The sequence below is a fragment of the Felis catus genome, chromosome C1 (genome assembly GCF_018350175.1).
Source record: "Felis catus isolate Fca126 chromosome C1, F.catus_Fca126_mat1.0, whole genome shotgun sequence".
Lineage (NCBI taxonomy): Eukaryota > Metazoa > Chordata > Mammalia > Carnivora > Felidae > Felis > Felis catus.
Genome location: NC_058375.1, coordinates 50,201,234 through 50,213,607, shown reverse-complemented (window position 1 = coordinate 50,213,607; position 12,374 = coordinate 50,201,234). Strand labels below are relative to the sequence as shown.

Genomic DNA, 12,374 nt, shown 5'->3' with positions numbered 1-12,374 from the left:
CCTGGAACAAAGTAATAAATTACTCGAACGACTTTCAGATGGCCCTGTCACAAGGAGGACCACATATATACATCCACTTTTATGCTGTGGTACTTCCTTTGCTGCTAAGAGAAACAGAACTCTCCTTTCTTGCCTTTCGTGGACTCGACATAATGCAAAGACTGAAAGGGTAGGTGGGTAGGCGGGAGGCGAGGGTGAGAGGGGAATTAGTGAGAGACCACAGCGGGAGCCCCTGACTCTAACAGCTCCATGCATCTGATCACTATAATCTAATGTCAAGCAACCTCGCTGCCTGACCCTCACCTCTGAATGTGTGAAGCTAAACCAGCAGCTTTTCTCTTGAGTTTCTCTGCCATTGCCACCCTGTAGTAACACGATTATAAACAACAAACTTAGCACGCGGTTATTTCAGTGAATCCTCAGGAGGAAATGCTGAAATAGCACCTCCCTCCTCTGTTAAATTTAAAAGGAGGAAAACGAGAAACAGAAACTAACTGGAAACCTGAGGAAAGTAAATATTTACATCAGCAGATTTTAACATTGAATACTAAAGATTCAGGAGGAGGGAAATTTTTCGAACTGAGGCCACCACCAGTTTGACATTTCCAGGCCACATATGTGGTCATAAGTGTGATGGGGGGAACTGGGTGGGGCTGAGATCAGTAAGAGGGGGTTAAGAAGAAACGTGCAGCAGAGTGGAAGAAATTCGAAGACTCTGAGGCCATTAAAAACATCCAGTTAAAGGCTGAACTGTTCACAGAATGAGTAGTAATTTTGGAGACTTGGGGAGATGACCGGCTGGAGGGCAGGTGATTTTTCGGGAAGTGAGACTGTTCTGTATGACACTGCAATAATAGATACATTTGTCAACACGCAGAATCTAGAACACAAAGAACTGAACCCTTATGTCAACTATGGACTTCTGTTAACAATAATGGGTCAATATCAGTTCCTCCCTTGTAACAAATGTACCACATGAACAACAGATGTTAATATGTACAGGAAACTATTTGGGGAGGTGTAAATATTAAAATTCTGTACTTTTCACTAACCTAAAGCTGTGAACCTAAAATTGCTGTAAAAATAAAGCCTATTCATTAAAAAAAAATATCAGAACTGAAAACCAATCCGGGGAAAAAAGTTTAATTAAGTGTTTGAGTTTACATGAAAGTAGCTTCAACCTTTTTTAATGCACAGATTAACAAGCTAAAAGTTTATCAACTCTAACAAGAAATGGCTTTTTAATAAAAACACAGAATCCAAAGATTCCATAGCTCTCTAATGCAGTTACAGGAGAGGTCACGACAAAAATGTCTGCAGTCAGTTAGCTGAGCACAGCAAAGTCAAAAGAGCAAGTTTCTTAACCTCTTTGAGCATCATCATCTTCTTCAACTATAAAAAGGACAATAATAGCAACCATGGGAGGACTGAACGAGATGATGTTTACAAAGTGCCTAGCACAATGCCCGGTACATAGCGTATGCTTGGTAAATACTAGCTACCGTAATTTTTCATGTTAGTGTTGCATCATGTTCGTAACAGGGCTAACATGATGCATTTAATCAACTTCTGTGCCAGTTAGCTTATTTCTATTTCAAGGCTGTGGAACGCACCCCAGCCCTGCTCATTTGTAAAAAGTGCCCACTGCACCTCTAACATGGACCCTTAGCTCTTCCAGCTCAGGGAAGGGGGCAGTGCTGTAAGGAATGGTGAAGGGTTTTGACTCATCATGTGGCTCGAGTGTTAAGTCTTTCAGAAAGGTGTGTGGGTGAGGCAACCTGAGCTGGGGGTGGGTCCGTAACCCCAGCAGCCCAGGCAATCTTGTGACATATACCCTGACAAACCTGGATTACAGATCTGCAAGAGGGAGGGGGGCTCTGGACAGCAGTTTGGCTTGAAGCCATGAGTTAGCTGACACAGCCCAGTCCCACTCTTGCCAAACAGTTTTAGTCAGCACGAGGCCATGTGTGAGTGAGTCCTACAGCGATTACACAGCAGTGTGCAGAATCGAAAAGCATTCAAGAGCCGAAGGACGCTCATGAGGCCGGGCATCAGCAACATAACCCCCTAAATGGGGACAGGAAACAAAACCAGGTCCCTCTGCAAATTCAATCTGTGGTCTGCCCATACCCTCTGGCAGTCTTGAAGGCAGGTTTAGAATTCACTTGGCAACCATGCTATGTAGACTGAATAGAGGGCTAATCTAGCTTGGAACTGATAGGCCTTGGGATAGAAGACCTTAAAGGGGCATACAGAAAATGGAAGGGGGACAAGGTGCCGGGGACGGTCTTGAGCAGCGCGGGCCTTCTCGTACAACATCCAGGCCTTGGGACACTGATGGTAATGAAGACCAAATGTAAGCATTACAGCAGCCAGGGTAGAATAAAAAGGTCGAGTGCTCCAATCCTAGAGTTAAGTAAGGGCTCAAGGAATGTATTTACCTGGAATGCCATTACGAGAATTACCCTCTGAAAGGCATATATTCTACATTACTATTATTATTAAAGTTATAAGAAAATGTGGGATAGCGGTCCTTTTTAAGTCTTACAAAGTGAAAAACAATTTTATTAAAAAAAACCTTTTTTTTAATGTTTACTTATTTTTGAGAGACAGAGAGTGAGCAGGGGAGGGGCAGAGAGAGAGAGGGAGACACAGAACCTGAAGCAGGCTCCAGGCTCTGGGCTGTCAGCACAGAGCCTGACACGGGGTCTGAACCCACGAACTGTGAGATCATGATGTGAGCCGAAGTCAGACGTCTAACTGACTGAGCCACCCAGTGCCCCAGTGAAAAACAGTTTAAAAAAATTGCATTATTTATCCATGGCAAATGACTGGCTAGTCAGCTGTGCTAGGCACATATCCTCCAACCTAATCTAGTCTCTTCCTCACCGGTTGATACTTGAAGCATACTTGATAACATGGAAGCAACGTCTCCATTCCAACTCATACCCTCACTGCTCCTAACACCTCATTCCCTATGGTTCCACCTCCCTAACACCAGAACACCCCCAGGATCAACCGAGGGTCCCAACTGCCAGAATTCTCATCCACAAAGTTACCTTTCCCCTAGTCTCCCTGTCTAGTCTCACATTGTATACTTTCTCAAGTTCCTTTGGGCCCATGCAAGAGTACACATCTGTAAGACACAGACTTAGCTTTAACTATTTGCCCACTATTTGACTTTGGTGAATGACTTAAATAGACCCCCAATTTAACTCATTTGTGAAAATGAGTGTAAGTACTTACCTAACAAGTTTATGGCAAAGATTAATTTATATAACACACATGAAAACACAGCGTCTGGCAGATAGTGACTGCTCAACAGTCATTGGATATTTTTTTTTTTTTATCTATCCCTCAAACTCCACATCCTCTGCCCCCACGTCTTATATCCCACTTTCTGGATTCTTCACAGCCTTCCAGCGTTAAGAAATAAGAGGAGAGAGAATCTGAGCTTGTGAGATTGGGATGGCGTGGCTTGTGTGACCCGACATCTTGTCAGAGATTGACTGGTTTACTCGGTCAAATTTGCAAGACTGTAATGGAGTGAATGGGGGGTATGGACTTGAAATGAAAATATTTATTTTTACTCCACCTCATTCCACAAAGGATTTGATGCAGTTCGAAACCAATGTTGACATTGTAAATTTTATCTATAAGCAGTATTTTGAAGTAGGAGGGGAATAAAAAGTAAAATTGTAACATTTGATATTTAAATTTTCCTCTTGTTATTGCCACCTATGACACTATAGTCATTGTAGGTATGCATTTAAATAAAAACAAAGAGATGTTTTTTGAGGGAAGGCAACAGTGTGTGTGTGTGTGTGTGTGTGTTTGTGTGTGTGTGTGTGTGTGTGTGTATGACTGAAAGAGACAGAGAGACTGAGGGAGAGAAACACAGAGACAGAATATCCTATATCTTCTCCTTGGACTGTCTGGATTATGTCATAGCAAAAATATAATCAATGACCCTTTTGATCAATGGAACAGGGTGGTGACAGGTACTCTTAATTCATTGTTGTTGGTGATTATTGACAACCGGGTAATGATCATGCTGTACTGTGTCACTCATGCTGAGGGCATTAGCATTCTTTAAAGGTCAAAAACAAATTCTTTTAAAATGCAGAATTTCTTAGAAATCAGGGAAGACTCAGAAAATTTTTTTAACCAGGTTCACACTATAAAGTAGGGAATATGTGAGACAGTCAGGATTTCAGTTCTTTCCCTATGTCTCACATTAAAATGATATTTAATTTTTCCTGATTTAAATTCTTGGCTGTCAAATAAACTGCGTGGCGAAATTCTTCCAATGGGTGAATGAAAAAGGGATTCTGAAAGCTATTTATGTCTCTAGGAGGCCCAGGCAGAAAGTAAGCACAAACCCAAGGCAAATGTGTACCAAATCAAAGCAAAATTATACTTACTCTGTGACACTCTTACTAGCTCAGTCACACTAAAAACACCTGATGTGACAAAACTGTCCTGGAAGCCCAAATGTCCTGGGGAAACAAAAACAAAAGAAACAGTGTCATAAATAGAAGACATTTGACAAGAGAATTCTAAATATTAGTTTCATTGTGATTAAAAAAGGCAAGGTCTAATTTCATATTCTGCTCTACTTAGAGTTTACGTGGGAGGGTACAGTCACTTCGTTATATAGATGGTTTTTTGGTTTGAATCTGGGGGTCATGGAAAGCTATGACACAACTGGGTGATTTTTGAAATGGTCAAAAAAAAACAAAACAAAACAGGAAATCTGAAACAAAAGAAGATTTAAAATAAATGGTTACCTTGGCTGATCTCTGAGACCTTCACAGCTGGGATGAAAACAGCCTACCTATGAATCAGCCAGGATACCTAAGTTCCATACCAGTTTTTAAACATTATTCTCTAAAGAAACATCTGATCAGCATTAGCTATCCATTCATTCAAATCAAATAAGATTTAAGGATGTTCTCTTCATTTTTAGAGGCACCACAGGGTGAATCTTTAAAAAGCCATTGTAGAAAAAGCAAACCCCAACCCTTGAGACGTGAAAACAAAGACTTCTGAGCACAAACAAAAGAGTTTTTTCATGAGTGGGTGGGTTGAGTCTTTTTTTTTTTTTTAGAAAAGATAATAAATCAATGGTTCGAAATGGCAATCTTTGAATTTGCATCTGTTTTATTTTTGCTGGATATAATTAATTCCTTTAACATATCTATTACATCTCTTATCAACTGCTTATTTATTTTTATGGTGCATTTAGGAATATAAAACTTATAAATAGCAAGGAATCCATAATTTATGATATGTTGTTTCTTTCTCTGCCTCTCAAGTTTTCTGATTTGGAGTCTCACATAGGTAAAATCTAGCTGAGATCTGTCTATAGGGTTAGCATAATCACCTGCTTTAAAATTAGGGCCAAACGAGAAGTTGGCCAAAGGGATTTTGAAAAACTTTCCTTTCATATTAGAAACATACCTTAAGAAATGCAACATAAGAAACACTGAATACATAACAGTCCATATATAAGATTTACTGATAAAAAATAGATTTTACCCACTACTAAGCAGAAGCAAATTTACCTGTGGTATGGTTTATACACCAATAAATTCATTAAATGTCACACACATAAACACATGCAACAAATCACTATGTTTGGAGAATTATAAAGGTATGTACAAATTATTCTTTTTCTTTTGGTTGCATTAGAATTAGAAAGATATTTTTGTTTTTGCTGAGTTTAAAATTTTTTTCAGTTAATTTTTGTATCAAACATAATCTATGATATTTCAGATAAAACAGCTCTAATTTTTAGAATGTGCAGTAGCTACATACAAATTGTGTTTTAAAGTAAATGGGCAAACTTTCACTTGAAGATGTGCTTAAGAAATTTCAACTCTCAAAACAACTCCCACCCAGGTCTTTGATTGACTTTTATTTGGTACGCACCTGAGGTGTTGTCTCTTGGATTAAGATAATTGAGAAGTAAAAATAAGCAAATAAGTCAAAATTCTCTAAACTGGTCTTGGCAAAACAGACTATAACATCTCTTTCTATTGTGACGACATTGACATTGCATTAACCCCACAGACTCTAACAAAGGGAATCCAACCATAATGTACATTAAGTTTGACTTAAAACACATCTAACAAGGACAAGGAAATGCACAGTTGAATGGGAAACTCTGGGTTGATTTCCAACTCTTGTTTATCTCTGCCTGTGTCTCTTGCTTGCGGGCTGATTCTTGTCTCAGTTCCAACCTTTGGAATTCCTTAAGGACAACTCAACAAGAATTTCTGTACAGAGTGAATGCGAACACGTGTACTTCAATCCTGCCACCAAAAAAGCAAGCACTATATTTTGAAAACTAAGTTTACTTGGGTGCAAGGACTTGGGAGGGAGAAACACCTGCGCTCATTCAAACTATCATCTCTTGATGGCCCCTCTTCTTTTGTAAGGTCACCTCTTAGATGTGGTGCTCCCCGGGGTTTGTGCTCAAAAGGTGTATTCCTAAGCTAGTTCCTCTATTTCCATGATACCAGTCACCAGTCTTGACTGGGATGTTTCTAAGAACTAGAATAATGTTTGTTTCATTCACCACTGTATTTAATGCCTGGGACAAAGCAGTTAGTAAGTGAGTATTTGTTCAATGAGCGGATGAACGACTCTGTCGGCCAATGACTCTCAAATCTTGGCCGTTTACCAAGATCTGTCTCAAAATGTTTATTGGATATTTAAACCCAGATAGCCTACAGGTATCCTCAAACCCAACATGTCCAAAGTCGAGCTCATTTTCTTCTCCCCCCAAAATCTGTTCTGACTCTATGGAATTTCCTCCTTTAGTGGACCATCTACCACCATCACGCTTTCTATGTTTTGGGGCCATCCCTAACTCTTGCTTCTTATAAAACCCACATCCAACTACTCCTCACTGATTCCACGCTTTACCATTTCTTGACTCCAAGTACATCTCCCATTTCCACTCCCTCCATGACTGGCCCAGACATTTCCCGATTCTCACCAGACAGATGGGGCAGCCTCCTAACTATGTTTTCTATTATCAGTCTTGGTTTCTCCTTAGTCCACTGTCCACTCTGCAGCTAGAGCTGTCCCTCACAGGCAAATCTGAAGGCTCATTTATTCATTCCACAAATATTTTGGGGGCACCTACTGTGATCCAGGCATTGTGCTAGGGGTTCTAGATACAGTCCCTACATTCAGGGAGTTTATAGTCTAAGATTAGAGACAGCTGAACACATAAAACAAATGAATAAATTTAAAAATTATAAATGGTACAAATGAAATGAAGAAAACAATTAGGAAACACTTTAGAAAGGGTGGTCAGACAAGGCGTCTCTTAAGAGCTGACATCTGAAAAATACTAAAGAGAAAGTCATGAAAAGATGGGGAAAGAGCTCTTCAGGCAGAAGGATTAGTAATTTGCAAAGGCCCGGGGGTAAGAAAGGATGAGATGCTGGGTAATCTGAGATAAGTCCAATGCATTCAGAGCTCACTGCCCTGTCAGAAATCTTGCCAGAGCCCCACAGAGAACTCAGGGCACAGTATAAATTCCATCATATGGCATACCACTCTTCACATAGCATCTCTTTTCCTCTCTAGGTTCATTTTTCTAAAAATCTCTTCTCTCTCTTCTAGCCCTACCCCCTTGGGCCTAAGGGAATGCCTTTTCTACCATGGCCCTGGTTCACTCCTCTCCCCACACTGTTCTCTCTTCCCAGACTGTCTGTCCTTCCTACTCTTTGCCTGGCCAACCTCCCACTTGTCCTTTAGGACTCAGCCTTATTGTCGTTCTATGAAAAGCCTTCTCTGCTCACCTGCACTGCTGGCAAAGACTCCTTTTCTCTTTTCTCAATATTGACCAGGTCTGCAAAGTATGGCTCTCATCTAGGAGCTAGCCCACTGAACTGTCATTTTGTCTTTTTCTCATATTAGGCTGTGAGCCCTGTGAGAAAGAGCATCTTCTGTGTCTCCAGGCCCCCCCAGGTCCCTAACACAGTGCCTGGTCGGCAGTAAGCACTCCAGAGGTGCCTCTGAGGGAAAACAACTCAATTTGGGCTTGAGGATGTTTATTTTCCTTTTTATAGAAATGTTGACAGAACTTATTTCTGTCTCTTTCTCTCTCTCATCTCTAGCAATACAGTTTGAACTAAGTTGGAGCTACTGTACATCTGAAAACTGTTAAAATGAAAAATCCAAACCATCCCTCCAGACTAAGGAGGACAAGGACGGAGGAGACCATCCATGCAGGGTGGAGCTTCCAGTCAAGAAGGTGCCATCAGGTCCTCTGCTGAGAAATGCCTGGGGGTTGTCCTACAGTGATTGTGGTCCCTATTTTGGGGGGACTGAGTTAAACTAGAGTGTTAAAGGGCAGCATGATTTAATGGACATAAGCCCCGCCCCCAAAAGAGTCTAATCCCAAGCTTCAACTAGAATCTCGTGTGATCCTGATAAAGTCGCCACAAAAATCACAACGGGATCCTCCTTGTCCTCTCAGCAACCTGCTCCCTCAGGCTTATTTTAGTAGAATGTGTATAATTTAGAAGGCGAACTATATGTGGATGTATAATAATCAGAAAAAATAAAATAAAAAGTAGAATGATTGTACAAGCCCTGATGTGACCATCTTGTCTATAAAGGGTCCCTGGGGAAAGGTCTCTGTAAACATTCCATGGAACTTGGAGGGACTATGAAACTGGTTTTGTTCCTTCACCAATTATTTGGAAACCCGCTGGTGAACTCTAGAGGAAGACAGCAACGAGAAATGAAACCTAAGAAATGATGGAAAAAGTGACACGTCTAATGTAATTACTAAGCAAACCTGAGCAGATTAATATTTCGTTCTCACTAACACAAACCAAGTCGTAAAAATGACTTGCAGGGAAATAACACTAATCTGGGTGTTCTACTTTATTGCCAGATGAGAGAAAAATGGAAAAGAAAATAAAAAGGTCAATTCCAGTAATTCCAACCTTCAACATTCACATGAAAAGATCCTCAGTTGGAAAGCTGATTAAACATCCCTGAAAGGTCCCAAGATTTACATTTTGAATACAGCCTCTCAGAAATGAGCGCAAAACATACTTTTGTTAAATATGTCTTAGCTGAAAACCCGAATTTTGCAGTGATCTCCTCCAATCCTGAACTACTGCTCAGAAGCAACCGTATTGTAGTTTCAGAGGAGGAGCAGAATCTTTTTCATTTTATAGGAAATGGCCAAAAAAGTTCATTCACTGAAGTCTTGTTCAGTGAATTCCCAATTAGAGTACAGATTTCAATACCTTGGAGTCAGCCATACTCACAGTGGGGAGATGAGGCTTTCTAAGAGAGGCAGAAATATAAAAAGCTAAATTCTTTTATGGGTGGTTAGGAAAAGCAGTTCTCTTTGCCTCGATATCAGCAGTTATTAGGGAAAATGCCATAGTATGGGGACCAAATCTCATCTCATGAAGGGACTGAACATCTATCTACCTTTTAACAGGCAGGGAAGGAAACAAGTTCGATTTGCAGAGACAGGTGACCTTGCAGAACTGTTCAGAGGTCGAGGGGAAGAAACAGCTGGGGACAAACCATCCAGAGGGTTGGCCTTGAAAGGAAATTTGAATGTCCATGAAGCAGAGGATATATCTGAGGAAGAAAGTTTACACACTAGATGGTATTTCTGTTTGTCTTGTTAAGCAAAGGGCTCTCAGCTCTGAATCATCAAATCTCATCTGGCTAATTAGGATGCAAACTGCAATACACAGGTCATTTCATCAAAAAGAATGCCTCTATATTCTATTCTCCCCTTGGTAAATAAGGTTCCATCACTAGGAAAAGATAAGCCAAGGACCAGGCTTTTCCACATTTGTGCGTCTGGGCTCCTCAAAAGGAAAAAGGTTCCCCTTGTTCTCATGCATTTATATCGCGAAAGTATTAGAGATGACAGACCCCGACTACGTCCTGAGGACACTGCTCTCACAGAAGTTACATGCTCGTCCTCTAAAGAAAAGTCTACCTTCACGACTTAATCTCTCCTTGCATAACCTCCCCACTGGCCTATGAGCCACCTACGGAAAGGGAATGTGGCTCTTACACTTTCCCCATTCCCTACAGTCGGGGCACTTCACATGTGCTCAGCCAACACTGTTGAGGAGAACTTCTACCTTACTTGTCTCACGTCATAGCCTCTTTCTACCTTACATGAGAGTTACTTGTTTATCTGCTTAGCTCCACACTGGTACAAAAAACCCAGCAAGGCAGGGTTGTAGGTTGTGATTGTATATTGTCCACAGAGCCCAGCACAGTCACTTGGTCTAGGTGTGCAAGAAATATTCATTTACTGATCCAGATGAGCGACTCGAGGTACCCTCACTTAGTAGCCCTCTAAAGCACAGTGCAAATTATTCTTGGCTCACCTCCAGGGACACCTTACTTCTGTACTCTTGATTTGGAGTATCTGAATGTTTATTTATTTTTGAGAGAGAGAGAGACAGTGTGTGAGCAGGGGAGGGGCAGAGAGAGGAGACACAGAATCCGAAGCAGGCTCCAGCCTCTGAGCTGTCGGCACAGAGCCCGATGCAGGGCTTGAACTGAACAACGGTGAGATCATGACCTGAACCGAAGTCGGACGCTCAACCGACTAAGCCACCCAGGCTCCCCAAGATTTGGAATATCTTAGAAAACAGGGTTTAAAAATTTTTTTTAATGTTTTTATTTATTTTTGAGAGAGACAGAGCTAGAGAGAGAGAGAGAGAGACAGAGACAGAGAGGCACAGAGAGAGAGAGGCACAGAAAGAGGGAGGCAGAGGATCCGAAGCGAGCTCTGTCCTTAGAGCAGAGAGCCTGATGTGGGGCTTAAACTCACCAACCGTAAGATCATGACCTGAGCCAAAGTCAGATGCTCAACCGACAGAGCCACCCAGGTGCCCCAGAAAACAGGTGTTTAAAAGATGGGGTGTCCAATAAGCCCAAATTCTAAACTTTGGGTCTCATTTTTGACTATACATTGACGACTTATTCTGCCATTCGTGGATAACACTTGAGATATTATTTATTTTTAGAATAATTCCTAATATTACAACAAATGCCAAAAATTCAGACATCTACTAAAGAGAATGCAGTAGTAATAAAAATATATAGATGTTCTGTTTGTGTGATTAATCTTTACAAAGGTGGAGATTTCACTCAGTAGTCTGCTTACAGTAAACATGAAAAGAATGACATAGGTTGTTGGACCGGCAATGAGACCATGATACTTCTATGTCTAGAAAGTTGTGTCTGAGAATGTGTAAAACAAAGAAATAACATCTCTTTGTGTTTTGAGAATCTCAGATGAAAAGGGTTGTTATAAATGCATTTGGATATGTCATGACTGTCATTTTGGTTTATCACAACACAGCAAGGAACTGTCTCTAGTATGGGAATAACGTAGTCTTAGCTGAAAAGGAGAGTGAGACAAGATAAGGTTTTAGAAGTATGGGTCGTGGGACTTATGTACTGTTGATTCCTTTTTTTGTTGCCCCAAATTTCCCTGCCCTGCTCAGGTACTATTATCTAATTATTATTCGATAAAAACACAACACTAATCTGTGTTTTTAATTTGTTTGTTCTGCCATATCCATAAAGTCAATATTTGGTTTACCGCTTTCATTCATCAAATATGTACCGGATGTCTATTATGTGTCAAGCACAGTCCTAGGCCCTGGGGATTCAAGAAGAAACACCACAAGGTCTTTACTATTGGGGGTTGATGGGCGGGGGGGGGGGGGATATGCTCCTAGCTAAGAAACATGTTTACACCAAGATTTCACTAATGTATTTATCCAAAATTGGGTCTTTTTAGGGGTGCCCGGGTAACTCAGATGGTTGAATGTTGAACTCTTGATTTTCGGCTCAGGTCATGATCTCAGGGATAGAGCCCCACATTGGGCTCTGTGCTGAGCATGGAGCCTGCTTGAGATTCTCTCTCTCTCTCTCTCTCTCTCTCTCTCTCTCTCTCTCTCTCTCTCTCTCTCTCTCTCTTCCTTTCCCTCTGCCCCTCTCCCCGGCTTGTGCTCTCTCTCTCTCTCTAAAAATAAAAAAAAAAATACCATATGATTTCACTCATATGCGGAATTTAAGAAACAAAAACAGATGAATATGGGGAAAGAAATGAAAAATAAAAACAGGGAGGGAGGCAGACCATAAGAGACTCTTAAATACAGAGAACAAACTGAGGGTTGCTGGAGGGGAGGCAGGTGGGGGGATAGGCTACATGGGTGCTGGGCATTAAGGAGGGCACTTTTTGGGATGAGCACTGGGTGCTATATGGAAGTGGTGAACCACTGGGTTCTACTCCTGAAACCGATACTACACTGTATATTAAATAACTTGAATTTAAATAAATAAAT

At 41.0% G+C, this 12,374-nt stretch overlaps 1 protein-coding gene across 9 annotated transcripts in view; it reads right to left on the bottom strand.

The window, feature by feature from the left end:
* The window catches only part of NFIA (nuclear factor I A), a 376,336-nt gene that overhangs the window by 124,597 nt on the left and 239,365 nt on the right, over positions 1-12,374 (bottom strand). For all 9 annotated transcript variants that reach the window (XM_019837122.3, XM_045035930.1, XM_045035932.1 and 6 more), the window contains exon 4: positions 4,425-4,499. In XM_019837122.3, coding sequence (XP_019692681.1) covers positions 4,425-4,499 — 75 coding nt within the window. The remainder of the gene's footprint in view (positions 1-4,424; positions 4,500-12,374) is intronic.